General features: G+C 45.3%; 1 protein-coding gene across 2 annotated transcripts in view; it reads right to left on the minus strand.

The window, feature by feature from the left end:
* Positions 1–385: 385 nt before the first annotated feature.
* The window catches only part of LOC149874584 (CD99 antigen-like), a 48,208-nt gene continuing 30,057 nt past the window's right edge, over positions 386–18,536 (minus strand). For both annotated transcript variants that reach the window (XM_090064230.1, XM_090064220.1), the window contains exons 6-10: positions 11,849–11,905; positions 7,681–7,719; positions 6,598–6,708; positions 5,707–5,763; positions 386–2,339 (exon numbers count right to left, since the gene is read on the minus strand). In XM_090064230.1, coding sequence (XP_089920356.1) covers positions 2,305–2,339; positions 5,707–5,763; positions 6,598–6,708; positions 7,681–7,719; positions 11,849–11,905 — 299 coding nt within the window. In that variant the 3' untranslated portion in view covers positions 386–2,304. The remainder of the gene's footprint in view (positions 2,340–5,706; positions 5,764–6,597; positions 6,709–7,680; positions 7,720–11,848; positions 11,906–18,536) is intronic.

The following is an 18,536-nucleotide window of genomic DNA, read 5'->3' on the forward strand; positions in this document are numbered from 1 at the left end:
CATTGTTTGCTTCCCTGGATATATTTTCTGGCAGTGTAGGAGCCAGCAATCTTTTAAACAGAAAACAGATGAATGCAAGACATTTTTCAAAACCTTGTCCAACTTTATTCCAAACATGCAGTTTGTTCAATAAGATATTACCCCCAAAACATCCTTGCTTCTCACATAATTTCTGGACCATCACAGCCACAACTGTGATCAGTCCAACACCACCAAGAAAGAAAACATCCAGCACAAATAAAATCCAGTTATCTGTGCAGAGATAAGATCTCTTCTCCAAACCACAGTGTTCATCTCCACTCTTGCTCCAAACTTTGGTTCCTCCCTTTCTCCACCCCCCTCTCCCCTGGAACAGCCAGATACAATAAGAGAAAGGAGGAGTCCATTTACTCAATACTTTGACTTGTTTATTAAAAAGTCACATCGTTGAGTCTGACTTTTTAAATGACCTCATTTTTTGACAAATTGCATAATTAAAGGAGTATTCAAAACTAATTAGTTGGAAGCTTTAAAAAAAATCCAAAAATGGCTACTGGTATTTTTCACTTTGATTAACACTTGGCAATGCACATATAAAACAAGTTTATTGAAAGTAAACAAAGTGATTTCATTCGCTTAAAGATTTACAGGCTAAGAATCTCACCTACATAATAGTAATTTTCCATTGTTGATGCACTTAAAATATTTTTTTACATTTATCTAAAAATAAAAATAGGGAAAAAACAAGCTTGCCACTGATTTCCATAATTAAAACATTAGATTCATGTAAAGCTCTGTATCGAACTTGCTACCATGTATACACAAGAAGGTCTTTGAAATGGATTAGGCTCCTAATATTTCAACAGAGTTTTAGTAGGAAAGAAATCTGTTCTACTCCAAATGATAAAAATTATATAAACAGGTTCACCAGTTTGCTGCATGAAGTACTGCATTTCAAAGTGTCACATAGTACTTGAAGCAGTATTACTGGCACAGTATTTTGGAAAATTGCACAAAAAGTAAAACATATTTATTCAGATGTTTCATTTGAATCAAAGTCTCCTATAGGTTCCTTGCAACAAACAACAGTTACAAATCTCCATTACTCTGACAGAGAGCATGGAAAAAGTTGGCTGTGCTCAGGTGGAATGCTTTTGAGGGCTCATAAGCACAGAAGTCTCAAAATGCTGTAAACAGCAGAATCAGCTTCTGGCATTTTGTTTCTGTTTCCAAGTTCTTGATTAATTCATTTGAATTCTTCAAATCTCCTATTTAGAAGGATTCACTGAACAACAAGGAGTGTAGTTCCTAATATCCTAATTTTAATTGCTATGTTAATGGTCCTATTATTTATCCAGATTATGTAGTTATCACTGAAGTAGGGGTATTGTTTCTGTCTTCCAACAATGACTCAAGTCCTCTAGATACAAAAATGATTTAATAACTTGTTCATGATTTCAATGAGTAGCAATGAAAATGCTAGTCAGTCATAATTTTCAAAAGAAGAGAAAACAAATTACTATTCCAATTTGCAAATCAGGATTTTCCTGTTTTGACCAGCTCTGCTCAAGTTTTATGGGAAAAGTAAAATGACAAAGAGATGGAGGGATCTGTAGGAGCTGAAATGAATTTGGATTTTCTACAAATCTGTACCAAACAGACAACAAAGGAAACATTACTTCCTCAGAGTTGACCAATACAAACATCTCCCTTCCTGCTGGCTGACCCATTCAGATGCATGGAAAATATATCATTGTCAAAACATCCTCATATACACATATGTACACAAAGACTATCATGATATGATATGTCATACAATCCATCTACCTATGCAATATTTTGCATTCAGGTGCCCACAAAATGTAGTATTTAGTAGATTTTCATTCTCAAGCAAAGTCATGAGCCCACCTTCATTGGTACATTCAGCTTGTATAAGATGCTAAGAAGTATGGCACTGTGATGCTAGCATTGTTTCAAAGCAATGATACATTAATGGACTTTTGGTGAAATAAGGAAAAAGATATCTACAACATTTCCAAGACACACAACTCTAATCAATCACAAAGGCAGAGCTCAGAACTTTAAAAAGGCACAAAGTATTTCAGCTGTCATTAAGGCCAAATATCTGTGGGCAACACTGTGCTTCACAGGGCTAACCAAAGAAAATACACTCAGGTATTTTAAATAGTCTCTCTTTCTTCCAAAGATATGTCAACAGGACTACATCTTTTTTTCATGCAATTTTGCAACTCCAAATCCTGCCGTTCACAATATGTTTTTTTTTTTTCCAGGAAGATATGAAGGTTCTCTATCCTGCTCTTCACTTTATCTTGCATCTTCCTTCAGAAGAGTGCGCTGAACTGAAAAAAAGGAAACACACACACAAATTAGTATTCTGGAAAATACACATGAATGAAACATTTAGATCAATACTTCTTTTACAAAGGGACACTTTATATTATTCCAGGAGTGACCAGGAATAACGGTCACAAGCTGGTAGAGGGTAGATTTAGGCTAGATATCAGGAGGCGCTACTTCACGGTCAGGGCGGCTAGGATCTGGAACCAACTTCCAAGAGAAGTGGTGCTGGCTCCTACCCTGGGGGGTTTTAAGAGGAGGCTAGATGTACACCTTGCTGGGGTCATTTGACCCCAGTACTCTTTCCTGCCATGGCAGGGGGTCAGACTCAATGATCTGCTCAGGTCCCTTCCGACCCTAGAAACTATGAAACTACTATATTGCTGGAAAAATTCGGGTTGTTTGATGTTTGACCTGAGAGGAAAAAATTGCTTAGCAGAAAAGTGGTGCCTGAATTTTTGCACCAATAAATGTCTTAAAGGCACAATTATTAGCAGATACGACTAGCTACTTGATTTGCCTTTGCAGTTAGGTTCTACAGAGCTACTAAGAACTTCCCTTGCAACCCAGTGGTTACCAAAACACACAGTTACAAGGTTTGTATAAAAATAGGACTGCTGGGCTGCTGTTTGGCCTTACATCTGCCTGAAAACTGGCATTTTTTTTGCATCTGTAAGAAAAGTGCCATATTTAAGTATATTCAGGATTTAGTTTTACCTTATTTAAAAATAAAGCAACTGCGAGGTGAGACAAAAAGCATAAGTGAGTCCAAAATATTTGGCTAAAGTTTAATCTATTCTACCCATAACATATAGTCATCCAAGTTTTCCAGCACTGTTTGAACAGGCCCATTTATGTCAGACTGATGGGAATACTCTAGTCTGAACATTCTGCACTTTACTTCAGTAAGAAATTGAGGACAGAAATGTTACCCTGCTTGCTAAATTTATAATGCATCAGAGGAATAAAAAAACGAGGTCTTAAAGAGCCTTAAAATAATCTTTTAGGGAAATTTAACTTCTTTAGAGCTATAAGATATGTAACTTTAAGACTGGGTGAAGGAGAGTAAGAGGCCTAGCACCACTCTGATGTCAGTTTTGAAATGAGGTACACAGCAGGACATAGAGTTATTCCTAATTTATATTGCTATGTAGTGCTCTTAAAATAATCCAGAAAATATCATGCCTTCAGAATCCTCTACAAGATCTGCCACGCTAATTCTTTCGCTGACCAATCAGAGGGGGTAAAAGAGATGGAAACCAACTTTGCTTCCCCCAGTTACCTCCCACAGCTCTGCAATAATTCTCCAATCTGAGTAAATTCAAGGTTTCCTGGAGTCAGATTTCCTACCTGGGCAAGTTCTCAGCAGTTGCCTTAGCCAAAACACTTTAAAGCATCTATGTCTGCACTGCACTAAAAGCTCTTCATAATCAGCTCTCTCCTAGTGACCAGAAACAAGTTTGTTGTTTGATGCTTCCTTTTTCCTTTTATAAAAGATTCTCTGTCCTGAACAACAATATGCCAGTCAGACCAGTCTACCCTGCCTCCAGCTGGCTCTTATGCAATTGTATCTCTTTCCAATGACTGCTAACATTTTATTGGTGCCAGTACTTGAGGAATATTTTTCTCTAATGTTAGAGAGCATAACTAAGATTTCAGTCAGGCTCCCAACTTGGAACCATAACACACACGCTTTAGCAAATGATGCTGCTGTGTTCACTTCCTTCCACTCCAGACAGCAGCTCTGCATTCCTTAGGTTCACAATTTATATTATAATAACCAATATCTACATATCTATATAGATGCAACTACACACACACACACACACACACACACACACACACACACAGAGGAAAGTAGACTGGAAGGGACCTCACAAGATCATCTAGTCCAATGTTTCTCAACCTTTTAAGTAGCAAGTACACCCTAACTTATTAAAATTTTCAGAAGTACTCCAACACTCACATTTCCAGGGGTTTTTATATTTACAGACTAATGTGTGCCATATGTTGGAAGGGCTGTGTACATAAGGCCATAATATGACATACCTGATTTGGCATGGATAGAGTTGCCATCTTTTACACCGGGGCGCACAACTCAAGTATGTACCTGGGCTAGAGGTGATGTAGGCCAAAGCTAGGAGGGCTGAACCCAGTGCATGCCAAACTATTACTGGGGAATGTAAAGTGCAGTGCAATATGTGGCGCACCAAATTTTTTGCTATAGTTTTGAGAGGAAGAAGGGGAGATGGAGAGGGAGAGAGAGAGAGAGAGAGAGAGAGAGAGAGTGTTGGGGTACCTGCGTACCCTCTGCCCATGTCTCATGTACCCCCGGGTGTACACATACCACAGGTTGAGAAATCATGATCTAATCCATCCCCCTGCTTAAGGCAGGTTCATCCCTGACTGTACCATCCCAGCTACCTATCTGTCCAACCTGCTCTTGAAAATTTTGAAGAATGGAGATTCCACAGGTTCTCTACAGGCAACCCCAGGCAGGCTACAAGAGGCTGCAGCGCAGGGAGCTAGCCATGGTGTGGGCAAAGGACTGCTTTTCCCCACTTCCTGCACTTAGCTTTTCCCCAGGCCACTTTTCCGTGGGTCCCTTCTACCCTTCCCCCTTACCTGAGGTTCTGGCACCAGGCAGCCATTTTGTAAAGGTAACCTGTATCAACACCCTAAATAACCTAGTTCTTTCAGCTTTTCCTCATAAGTCACGCTTCCCAAGCTTCTAATCATTTTTGCCACTCTCCACTGAACTCTTTCCAATCTGTCAAAATGTTTCTTGAAATGTAAGGTGCAAAACAGAACACAGTACTCCAGTTCAGGCCTCACTAGTGCCAAATAGTAGAAGAATGACAGGTAACCCTGTATTATACTGTAATACAACAAGCCCCACCATGAGCTTTCTTTACTGCGAGAACACACCATCGGCTCATAGTCAGTTTATGGTCCACCAAAAGCCCTAACTCACCCTCTGCAGTACTGCAACCTAGTCAATCATTCTCCAGTCTGTATTTATGCATGCAATTATTCCATCCCATGCTTAGTATTTTCTTAACACAGTGAAACCTTGCCCCTTCATATTTCGTTTAATATTTCCTCCAGCTACCAAAAAGGGGAAGGAAACAAGGCAGACAGCAGAACTTTTACATTTCTTTTGATTTACCACTTACCAAATGTACTTGGTTATTGAATCTTAGAACTTGTTTTACTTCAGAATTACTTGGTCATGCTGTTAAATACATTTAATTACAAAAGAGACATAACATCAAAGCAACTAATCTATGAGAGGGCTTTTTCTTTTTGCACTATTTCACTTTCATCCCTACTAAAATTCTGTTCAGCTCTCCAGATCTTTCATCTTACCAGGTGGTTCTGCTTGAGCTCCTTGATGACTCTCCATGTTAACATTCTCTTGATCGCCTGCAATACAAAACACAAATATGGTAAGGCATTTGTATTTCCTCCATTTCCCCCCAAGATTGGATCAGAGCACAGACACAAAAGCTAATCCGAGAGGAGCTAGAGATGCTTTGGTTCAAATCAACTAAGAGATGGCTTGGCCAATAAGACAGCTTCACTCTCCTTATATTGCCTAGGTATCAAAATGACAGGACTCTAGCAAATTTTCTCTTGAATACTAGTTGTCAAGAGTTCAACGTATGCATGACCAAGTGACAGCACTTCTGTCCTTACAAATAGTTTTTAACATTTTGTACTACATGATTTTTCTTCTTGTGCCTGGGCCTTGCTATCCTTTGTTTAAGAGGAAAGGGCAAGCAGGAACTAGGAAACAGCAGGAGGAAGACAAACACTTTAACGGCCACCTATGTTATTAACACAGTAGAGTATCATGGCTTTGGTAAATGACGCGATAATGCCATAGCAGAGATTTCCCAGAAAGAGCTGCAAGATAGCCTCCTTTACATAACAGATTGATGCTCACCCTCTATCCCATCAAATGTACCATTTTCAAGTGTTTGAACTGTCTTACAGTGACTCTTTGGGCAGAGAAATTTTTTTAGAAACATCTGGAAAAGCACAGTTTATGACTTTAAAACATTTTTTCTGACTTTAAGCCCTTTCTCTTTCCTTCAAGGGTCTACTTTTGGGCAACAAACTCTTGGATAGATAAATCTTAGCGTAGCATAACTGATATTACCAGTGCATTGGGCCATTAAAACTATCTACTGTATTCAATTCATTTCTACACTCCTGTCTGAAAGCTACAGCAAATTCACAGGAAACAACACTTACCACTTGATTTGAAACAGAGTTTCTTCTTTTGGTATGCAATGAAACTAGACACTGCTCCAACTACCGCCACAACCACAGCACTTATGATTCCTGGTATTACTCCTTGAGAAGCTGTGAACATTTTTTCAGTTTAAAAACAGACCTTCCATATTCTCAAAGAGCATAAAACCTCTGAATGTTTTCAAGCATTTCAAACATGTAAATATGAAATTAATGGAGCAACCAAGTGCCCTGCTTTCACAGATTTTGCAAAACTCAAATATAAATTTGACAACTGATTTCCACCAGTCTCCACAGGTGTTAAAGAACATGGGCACATGCTTTTGTGGCAACTGGTATAATATAAACTAAATTCATAGGGCAAAAAGAAATCAATAAACATAAATCTCATGACATGAATACTGGTTCAACAGCTTATCATCAGGGATCCTAGAAATGTTTGCCATGGAAAAAGTGGAATTTGTGTTTTTACAGAGAATATTTGTAACTACCAGAAAAGAAAACCAAAACAAAACAAACAAAAAAACCTCCAAAAAACAAAAACCTTACTGAAAATATAATGTTGGCTCCCCAGTGGGAGCCAGTGGTTTTCATGCCCAGCCTGGGGGGAAAAGTCACCAGCGCAAAGGAAAGTAGCTAAGATGGTGGCCACCCTCTCTCTCCTCCTTGTCATTGGTTGGCAGAGAGGGCTGCCTGTCATGTGGCCCCATCCCTCTCTGCCAATCAGAGATGAAAGGCAGGGCCAATGCAGGGACATCGCAGCTAATCAGTGTTGGGGGAGAGGCTTCACTGTAGAAAAACGTGTTTTATCACAGATTTCTGTTTTTTTAAACCAGGGAAAAGTAGGCTCTCTACTTATCATTCACCTGCTAAGTGAAACAGTTGCAAGGGCAAACCCTGAAATAAAAATGCTAAATGTTGAAAGCACTGTCAGAATTTATTAGGATAACACTACAAATTAAGGTACTCATTTTCTGTCTGCCACATTATTTGGGAAAAGTGTTTAAAAAGTAAACTTCTGACACCTATAGACATTAAAAGATGATGCACGGATGCAGTGTATGTGGAAATCTGTGCACTTACCCTCAGCATCTCCATCACTCTTTTTTTTGTCACTTTCCCCTGAAAGAATATAAGAGTTTCAGAAAAGAGCCCTACCACAATTCCCTTACATCCAAGTTAAATGCAATATTACAATTCACCTGCTGATGCAACTTTGAGAAAGAATACAATAAAAAGGCTTCAAAATACTAAAAGAACATTTAAAGTTGAAAAGTTAACTAATCAAAACTTAAGAAATGCCAAAAAATCAAAATATGCTACTATTAAAGATTGTTGATACAACTATAAATTTAGCTACCTTGTAACTGAAAACTAAACTTTGTACATATGCAACATAATAAAAGGCCAAAGGTCCACCTGAGCCCAGCAGCCTTGTTTTTTGTAAAAAGCACTTAGAAAACAGGGAAGAGATCGGAGGAGATGGGGCCAGGTGAAGAAGGGAGCGGAGGGCTTGGGAGGGGAAATGGGCCTGGCAGGGAAGGGATCAGGGATAAAGTGAATTCTAAATACCTATACATTTTGCTGCCCCGCAGAGAGGCCACAACCGCCACCGCAGGCGCTACCACCCCCCTGCAGGGCCCACATGCCCCACACCCCTGCTTGCTTCCCTAGCTCCCCAGATTGCTGTCCTGCCTGGCCCCATCCCCTGCCAGCTCCTGCAGTCTTCCCCCCGACCACTCCCCCAGACCCTCCAATGGCTGTCCCACCTGGCCCAATCCCCTGCTTGCACCCTCAGCCTTCAGCACTTAAAAAAAAGCCTCTACTCACCAGGAGTAGCAGGGGCTGTGGGGGCTTTGGAGGCTTCTGGCATAGCCTCCACAATGCAGCATGGTGTAGAGGGGGACAATGGAGACTGGGCTGGGGCTGCTGTGTCTGTCACCTGGCCCCACACTATTTCAGGGCAGGCCCCAGTGACCCTGATGGCAGCAGCTACTGCTGGTGAGTGCGGGGTGGGGGGGCATGTTTTATTGTAATTGTCAGGATGATGGAGTCGAGAGGGGCAGCAATGGGGGGTAGGCAGAGGGTGGGGCCAGGAGAGGCAGGGATCAGGGGCTGGGGGAGCTGACAGGGGTCCCCCCATGGTTCCCTTCCCCTTCTCCAGCCCCCCCACCCCCCCTTACCAGCAGAAGCCCAGGTCCTGCCCCTTGCAGCTGACATACTGCCTGCCCTGCATGGGCAGGCAGAGTGCTTCAACACCAGGGTGACGGCCAGCCATAGAGATGCTCTGGCTGCTACCAAAGCATCTCTGTGGAGGACCCAGCCTCTTATTACCTTAGTGTACAGTCCAGGACCATGCCCTCCCCTGCTTTTTTCCACTGGGATTTTTTTAACCCTTGCACAGTCAGGGGTCTAATCTTGCCCCTATGCTGCATATTTGCAGCATGGGGAACATTTTCTCATTTTTGCATGTGCCTCTTGCAGCATCTCAAAGGGCTTTGAGATGCTGCAAGACACATATGCATGCTCACCTGGATGTGCCCCATGAAACTATTCTTTCACAATATACATTTCAGCATCCACCACAAATAAGAAATGGGATTGATCACCAACATCCTTACTCGCTACAAACCCCGATTCATCCTTACTGCACTACCTGTCCCATACTTTAAATAAGATTAGACTCCACCCCACAGAGCAGCATAAAAAAAATTATCTGTGCACTTTGATATATACAGTCTGCATTCTGGCTTTTCCTCATTTGAGAAGTTGCTTTACGATACTGTAGAAAAAAATGTGTTAAAAGAATGTTAAATTTCCAATGGCATTTTAAAAACTACACAATATCTATAAAGCAGAACCACACTGACAACTGCATGGTTTGTCAGCAAGGTTCAAACAATTAAATCTACTATACATCTGTGTCATTTAAGCCAAAACTAATAGATAGTGGATGTATCTACACATGCAGTTACATTAACTGAGTAAACTCTGGTACAATTTGACCCAATTGTAAACCAATCCCGATGTCACCAACTACACATGCATTTAAAGTTAGAGATGCACCAATACATCGGTCCATATTGTAGCGGCACTGATAAAAGGAAAATTGACATTATTGGCCATTAGCTTTTTTTGGCTGATGAGGCTGTTAATGTTGCCAACATGTGCCGCTTGCATGCACACAGCTGCAGCATGCACATGGCCAGCCTAGAAGCTTGGAGAGCAGTGTCTGGCTAGTAAGTCTGTTGTAAGTCTGTTGTGGGAGAAGGGGCATGGAGAGTGAAGAGGCAGATGGAGGCCCCCCACAGTGAGGGAGTGGAGCTGGGGCACAGGACAGAGCCATGAGCAGCTCATCCAGGGAGTCCAGGGGGAAAGGGGGAAGATCCTGCAGCTATGTGTATCCCTGGGGAGCCATGGGGAGATGGGGTCATGTGCCCTCTAGATCTGTGTGCAGGGCAAGGGCAGGCAGCTTCTGTGGGTTGGGGATGGGACCGGCACCAGGCTATTCCCACCAGTGGGAGGGGTGAGGGGTGTGGGGGGTGGGCTGCACTTGAGGCAAACAGCAGTGGCACAGATCCAGGGGGTACCCCACCCTTCGTGGCTCCCTTTCAGGGTGCACATAGCTGTGGAAGTCCCCCTTATAGCTCCTGGATGAGCCACGCAGCTCCATCCTGAGCTCCACCCTGCCCACGCTTGCCCTTGTCCCAGCCCCACTCCCTCCCTCACTGCAGGCACCTTGATCTGCACCCCCTCATTCTCCTTCCTTTCCCCCCTCTCCTCTCCCCCACTCCCAACAGACTTACCAGCTGGACATTGCTCACCAAGCTACTGGGATGCATATTGGCAATCAGATCAGTATCGACTAATATGGCTCGTTAATAATCAGCCATTGGTATCATCCCAAAAAATCTTAAACTAGGGGTGCACTGATAAAGTGCACTAATTTACTCTGCCATTGGATAGTACCCATGTCTGATGGGACTATCCTTCACCAGCATAAATGTAATTAATCTACTGTGCCCTAATTGTGGAGCATGTGTAGGAAGTGACACTTTCAGGACAGTTAGTCTACTGCACAATGAAGTATACATGTAGAAATGCCCAGCAATAGCTAGTTTTCATTCTATATGAGAACCAGCCAGAATCAGAAGACAAATTAACTTTAATGGGTTGTAGAGGCATCTGATAACAAAGGAGTGGTGGCTGAGAAATGCTAGGTTCAATTCTAGGTTCTAAAGGACTTTGCATGCTTATGATACCACCTTTTTGCCTGATCTCTACAAATGTGCCATTTCTCTGATCCATCCCATTCCCCGTGTCAATTTGCCCTTCCTAAAACATTTCTCCCCTCACTGTTCCTGTCCTGCTCTTGTTCCCTTCTGAATCAAGCCCAGCACTTCCTCTTCCTTGTAAGGGAAGCATCAGGAGCATAAGAATCCTCACTCCTCTGAGTTATGGTGTCTGACCTAACAAAAACTGGAAACAGGGGAAAAAAAATATGCTCTTTGCAACCAGAGCCTTGAAGAATTATTTGTGACAGACATGTGTCTGAACATCTACAAATCTGATTTCTAAAGGCTTGCAAATGGACAAAAAAAACTGTTTCGGAAAGAAAGTAATAGCAAAGAGCACAGTCTTGATGTCAGAGCCTAACTTCAAGTCTCTGCTGCAAAGCCTGAAAATGCTTGAGCTGACAGAATCATGGGGTTGGAAGGGATGACTTCATCTAGAGCCCTCCAGTCAGGTGCAGGTTTAAAAACAGTGAATCAGTTTAAGATGGCACCTATCTAGCCTCATGAAAAACTGCAATGAAGCTATCCCCCAGAATAGCTTCCTTTACTGTCCTTATAATTAGGAAGACTTTTTTCTGCTGACAATTCCGCCCACCCCACGTTCCTGTATTATGAACTCATACATGTGTACACACACACACACACACACACACACACACACACACGTGTCTTAGTCGTTTGGGTGTGTAAATCTCAAAGTCAATAGATGTGAACCACTTAAGTCAGTAAAGGCGTGAAAAATGGAACTTAGGTGATTTTAAAGTTTACCCAACGTGCATATCCTACTTTTAAGAATACTGCTTTGACAATACAAGCCAAATTGTAAATTAAAGCAGTTCCACCACTGGATCATCTATTCCTTGGATGATCAAAACATGAAACTGCTAAACTGGAAGATAGCTGCCTCTGCATCTTAAAGAGATTTCAGTATGCATAACAATTTTATATCATCTTACCTCCGCTTGTTTCTGGTGGATACTTGCCATCCAACAAGTCTGTATCTTTGAAGTTTCCTATAAGAAAGATGTTAGAATTTTATTTTTAATCCTTACAGCAGAGTCCATATTTTAATGGTTAACATTTTTACCTGGGTACCATCTTTCAGCTTATTTGCAAGTTTGGTCAGAATGGCACTGTAAGGACCTTAAACATTATTCTGAAAATGATAAATAATCAGGGACACAATAAAGTCAAGTGGAGTAAATGTGCTCTTGAAATACAGAGGAACTAGAATTATAGGAAAGTAACTTGCTTTTCAATTTTCATAAGTAAAGATCACCTAATTTCTTCTCCAAACATCTTAATCATTTTCCAGGCTAGCCATGTTCTACAGTTTGGAAATTACATCGTATAGTAGGGGTGTCAAAGATATGGCCTGAGTCAAATCCAGCCTGCATAGCGCCATCATCCAGCCCCTCATAATACCCTTGTTCTCGAGTTGACCCACGCACTGCTTCTCCTGGCTGGTCTGGAACTTATGCCACCTGCTCCAGCCAGTCCAGGGCCTGTGCTGCACACTGTGCCTACCCTGACCAGTCTAGGATGGGTGCCCCATGCAGCATGGGTTTCAGACTGCCTTGGGTGGGTGCTGTATGCACTGGATCTGACATGCAGGAGGGGTCCATAGGCCCAAGAAGGGCAGCCTCGCACTATTCATCTGGCCAGCCAACAGGGCCAGATGAGTTCAAGGTGCCAATTGTGTGACTATTAACACATCCACTGAAACAGCAAAATATAGTACAGACAAATCCCAAGCACTGTGTTCATTCTGCCAGAAGGAAGAGACCCATAATGAAAAACAAAAAATTAAGATGGCAAGTGAAAACAGATTTGTTCTCTCTTTTAATGTGCCTCAGGTTCCAGTCAAATGTATTTGTTCAGTAGAAATGATTTTTTTTTCTGAGATGTAAACTATAGAAGCCAGCTGAAAATATATCCTGTTTCAGTCTGGCTTTAAAGTATTTCTAGAAAGAGAGAGAGAAAATGCATGCAAAACATATGTACATCTCCCAGAAATGGGACTGTAGGGGGGCGATCAGGAAGGCCAAGGTGGAGATGGAACTGGGACTAGTTACCCGGATCAAGGACAACAAGAAGTCCTTTTTTTAAAAACACATAGTGGGTAAAAAGAAGGTACTGGGTAACATGCGGCCTCTTCAGGACACGCTAGGAAACCAGGTTGTCGCACCAGACAGCAAAGCTAGCCTATTTAACAGTTTCTTTGCCTCCATTTTTCTGAGAAGGGACCAGGTCATTCCCCCTCACCAGGACCCTCGCAGGTCCCAGGGGAGGTGCACCCAGGCCTAGGGTCAGAGAGGACCTAGTCAGGGAACTTCTGGAGGGACTAGATATACTTAAATCAGCAGGTCCTGACGATCTCCACCCCAGAGTGCTGAGGGAATTAGCAGAGGTCATTGCAGGACCCCTGGCATGGCTTTACAAGCACTCATGGTGCTCTGGGCATTGTGCCAGAGAACTGGAAAAGGGCCAACGTGGTTCCCATTTTCAAAAAAGGGAGGAAGGAGGACCCAGGAAACTATAAGCCAGGTAGTCTTATCTCAGCCCTGGGTAAGCTTTTTGAGAGAATTATCCTGGAGCATGTCTGTGAGGGGCCAGCAGGGGAGATTATGCTTAGGGGCAACCAACACGGGCTCATTAGAGGCAGGTCCTGTCAGACCAACCTGGTGGCCTTCTATGCCCAGGTCACAAAATCCTTGGACGCAGGTGTTGCAGTGGACATAGTCTTCCTGGACTTTAGGAAGGCCTTTGACACGGTCTCTCACTCCATTTTCATTAAAAAACTAGGAGATTGTGGCATTGACACCTACACAGTCAGATGGGTCGCCAACTGGCCGGAGGGCTGCACCCAGAGAGTGGTGGTGGATGGGTCATTTTTGACCTGGAGGGATGTGGGCAGTGGGTTCCCCCAGGGTTCAGTCCTCGAGCCCGCACTGTTCAACATCTTCATCAGCGACTTGGACGAGGGGGTAAAAAGCACCCTGTTCAAATTTGCAGATGATACTAATATGTGGGGAGAAGTGGGCACGCTAGAAGGGAGGAATACGATGAGGAAAACTCCTACGATGGTGTCGACACGGAGTGCTGCCAGGGCCCTGCCCAGGGGGCACAGTCTTCCTGGGGCTTGTCTGAGGCCTCCACCCAGACACAGCCCATGGGGGGGCTGGCATCCCCTCACCCCCTGACCTGCAGGAGTTGCCCAGCAAGGCCTGGGGAGGCAGAGATTGGGGACCCCCACACCTGTCCTGCAGGTGCCCGCCTTAAGGCCCTGGAGGCGCAGGTGAGGGAGCTCCAGGAGGAGGTTAGCAGGCTGAGGGAAATCAGGGAGGGAGAGGAAGAAATTGACAGCTATTTCCTTTCCCTGCAGGGTCACGCACCCAAGGAAGAAGCACCCCAGGAGGTGCCCTCCACTGCAGTGGCAGACGGTCACCTCCAGAACGAGGGCTGCTCATAACACAGCAGTACTAGTTCCTCCAATCCAGCTGGAGAACAAGTACGAGGCCCTGGCAACTCTGGAGGAAAAGGAAGGAGAGGAGGAAACTCCATGCTCTCCACATTCCGAGCAGGCTGAAGGAGCTAAGCAGGCCAGGAGGAAAAACCATCGCGTGATCGTCATAGGTGACTCCATCCTGAGAGGTACAGAGGGCCCCATCTGTCACCAGGACTCCTCGACACGTGAGGTCTACTGCCTACCTGGAGCAAAGATTCAGGACGTGAAGGGGATGATCCAAGCTGTGATCCAGCCCACCAATTACGACCCCATGGTCCTAATCCATGTGGGTACTAACGATGCAGCCAGGAGAAGCCCTGATCGCCTGATGGCGGACTACCACGCTCTGGGGTGCATGCTGAAGGAGATAGGTGCACAGGTGGTTTTCTCTTCTATCCTACCAGTGAGTGGACATGGAAGATAGCATGCAACGTGCACTGCAGAGACCAACTGGCGGCTTCGGGAATGGTGTCTCGAGGCGGGCTCTGGCTTCCTCAACAATGACCAGCACATCACAACAAGAGACATGGGCTCCACCTTTCCCCTAAAGGTAAGAGTGTGTTTTCTTCTAGGTTGATGGATCTCCTCCAGCGGGCTTTAAACTAGGCTCGTTGGGGGAAGCGGAAGACGAGGGCAGAGGAAACATTGGACTGTCAGACCAAGCAACACCCACAAGTACAGCCCAGCCTAGGCTGACGAGCGGAACATATACACAGGTAAGCGACAAGGGCCAGGGTAATGCTGAAAGTAGGGGGCCAGTGCACACATCCACAGGAGGTCTCAAATGCCTCTACATAAACGCTCGTAGTATGGGAAACAAGCAGGAGAAACTTACCCTCCTGCTAGCTGACACCAACCCGGACATAGTGTGGAATCACTGAAACATGGTGGGACCCAACGCATGACTGGGCACTGAATGTCAAGGGCTATAGGTTGTACAGGAGGGACAGGACAGAGAGGAAAGGCAGGGGTGTGGCGCTCTATATTAAGGAGGAATACGCATCCTCATTAATTAGCAAAGAATCAGAGGAGGGGCACTCTGAAGTGCTTTGGGTACAAGAATACAAGGCAGTCGAGGGGAAAGAGACTTAACAGTGGGGGTCTACTACAGACCTCCCAACCAAGGGGAAGAGCTAGACCTGGAATTCTTAAGTCAGCTCACGGAGGTAGCTCGGTCAAAGGACATGGTCATCATGGGGGATCTGAACTTTCCAGACATCTGCTGGGAAGAGCAGTCAGCCAGGTTTGAACGCTCACATAGGTTCTTGGCCAGAGTGCAGGACCTCCATCTAACCCAGGAGGTGCACAGCCCCACCAGGGGAGACGCCTTGTTGGACCTAGTGCTGGCCACGGGTGATGACCTGGTGAAGGGGCTGAGGGTGCTCGACCACCTGGACGACAGCGATCATCGCCTGCTGGAATTCACGATATAGCGCAAGGTGGCAAAGGCCTGCAGCAAGGCAGCAGCCCTAGATTTCAGGAAGGCAGACTTCAAAGAGGTAAGGAGAATAGTCAGGGAAGCACTGAGGCCCCGGAGGGGAGGGGAGCCAGGTGTCCAAGAAGAGTGCTCGCTCCTTAAGGAGACGATCCTCCAAGCCCAAAAGGGAGGTAATCCCAACATGGATCAAAGGGAGCAGGAGGGCACACAAGCCCCCATGGCTCACCAAAAGCATCCAGGAATGTCTCCTAGCTAAAAGGGAGGCGTACACCCAACAGAAGGGAGGGGCCATCACCAGGGAGGATTATACTGCAGTTGCTCAGGGCTGCAGGGGGGCAGTCAGAAAGGCCAAGGCAGAGATGGAACTAGACTAGCTTCCCGGATCGAGGACAATAAAAAGTCCTTTTTAAATACATAGGGGGCAAAAAGAAGGTTTCAGGTAATGTGGGGCCCCTGCAGGACACGCTAAGAAATTTGGTCGTCACACCAGACGACAAAGCCAACATATTTAATGATTTCTTTGCCTCTATTTTCCTGAGCAGGGACCGAAACAGTCACCCCCCCTGTCTGGGCCCCCCTTAGATCCCAGGGGAGGTGCACCTAGGCCAAGGATTAGTGAGGAACTAGTTAGGAAACTTCTGGAGGGACTGGACGTATTCAAGTCAGCTGGTCCGGACGATCTCCACCCTAGAGTACTGAGGAAATTGGCTAGGGTCATTGCGGGACCCCTGGCACGGATTTACAAGCACTCATGGAGCTCTGGTGTGGTGCCTGAGGACTGGAACAGGGTCAATGTGGTTCCCATCTTCAAACAGGGGAGGAAGGAGGATCTGGGATACTATAGGTCAGTTAGTCTTACCTCGATCCTGGGCAAGCTTTTTGAGAAAATTATTCTGGCGCATATCCACAAGGGGCCAGCAGGTGAGATTATGCTTAGAGGCAATTAACACAGGTTCATTAGCGGCAGGTCCTGTCAGACCAACCTGGTGGCCTTCTATGACCAGGTCACCAAATCCTTAGATGCAGAGGTAGGAGCGGACATAGTCTTCCTGGACTTTCGGAAGGCCTTTGATACTGTCTCTCACCCCATTCTCATTAAAACTGGGGGACTGTGGTGTCCACACCTCCATAGTCATATGGGTCACCAACTGGCTGGAGGGCTGCACCCAGAGGGTGGTGGTGGACAAGTCATTTTCGACCTGGAGGGATGCAGGCAGTGGGGTTCTGCAGGGTTTGGTCCTCGGCCCGCACTGTTCAACATCTTCATCAGTGACTTGGACGAGGGGGTCAAAAGCACCCTGTTCAAATTTGCTGATGAGACTAAGATGTGGGGGGGATATGGGAACACTAGAAGGGAGCAATAGGCTGCAGTCAGACCTAGACAGGTTACAGGGGTGGGTGGATGAGAATAGGATGGGATTCAACACCAAGTGCAAAGTGATGCACCTGGGAAGGAACTACCAGCACCATACCTACAGGTTGGGGAACTCCCTTCTCATCAGTGCAGAGGCAGAAAAGGATCTTGGAGTCATCATTGATTCCAAGATGAACATGGGCTGGCAGTTTGGGGATGCAGTCAGGAAGGCCAACTGTACCTTGTCATGCATCCACAGATGCATCTCAAGCATGTCCAAGGAGGTGATACTCCCTCACTATGCGGCACTCGTCAGGTTGCAGTTGGAGTACTGCATCCAGTTCTGGGCGCCGCACTTCAAGAGGGATGTGGACAATGTGGAAAGGGTCCAGAGGAGGGCCACTCGCATGATCAGGGGACAGCAGGGCAGGCCCTATGAGGAGAGGCTACGGGACCTGAACCTGTTCAGCCTCCACAAGAGAAGGCTGAGGGGGGATCTAGTGGCCTGTTACAAACTAGTCAGAGGGGACCAGCAGGCACTGGGGAAGTCCCTGTTTCCCCCATGCACTACCAGGAGTGACCAGGAATAACAGTCACAAGCTGGCAGAGGGTAGATTTAGGTTAGATATCAGAAGGCGCTGCTTCACGGTCAGGGCAGCTAGGATCTGGAACCAACTTCCAAGAGAAGTGGTGCTGGCTCCTACCCTGGGGGTCTTTAAAAAGGAGGCTGGATGAACACCTTGCTGGGGTCATTTGACCCCAGTACTCTTTCCTGCCCTGGCAGGGGGTTGGACTTGATGATCTGCTCAGGTGCCTTCCGACCCTAGCAACTATGAAACACCCTTCACTGAATCTCAGATATCCCCCCACTACCTGCAACTCTTTCCTCCTGCCTTTTGGTGAAAAAAGATTCTACCAGGATATTGATACTTCTTGAACCAGTTCAGTAAGATGATTTAATCTAACAAAAGTCCTCAGAGGGTCATGGAGATGGAATTTTCTTTTTTCTCTTAATGGCTGTAACAGGGTGCCTTCTTGGGGCCAATTTTCCTGTGGCCTGCCCACGTTTCTGGGCTAACAGCCCCCCTTCTTGTCCACTACACCTGGTTGTTAACTATTTAATTGATGTTAATAAACTTGGAGGCTGCCCATTTCTTGCCCTGATGCAAGGGGGTGCTATCCGCAGCTCCATTCCTCCCCTACCCCGCAGCTCAAGCCTCACATATGGCATCCAGATGTTATCCATCACCAGCCCTGCACCAGGCCCCAGAATCCTACTAGTTGGACCCCACTCAGATCCCTCCATTCAGGCAGCCTATTCTGCCTTCATTCTTGAGAGGGCCT

Source organism: Crocodylus siamensis, chromosome 1, assembly GCF_052110815.1.
Source record: "Crocodylus siamensis isolate JL-2025a chromosome 1, ASM5211081v1, whole genome shotgun sequence".
NCBI classification, from domain to species: domain Eukaryota; kingdom Metazoa; phylum Chordata; order Crocodylia; family Crocodylidae; genus Crocodylus; species Crocodylus siamensis.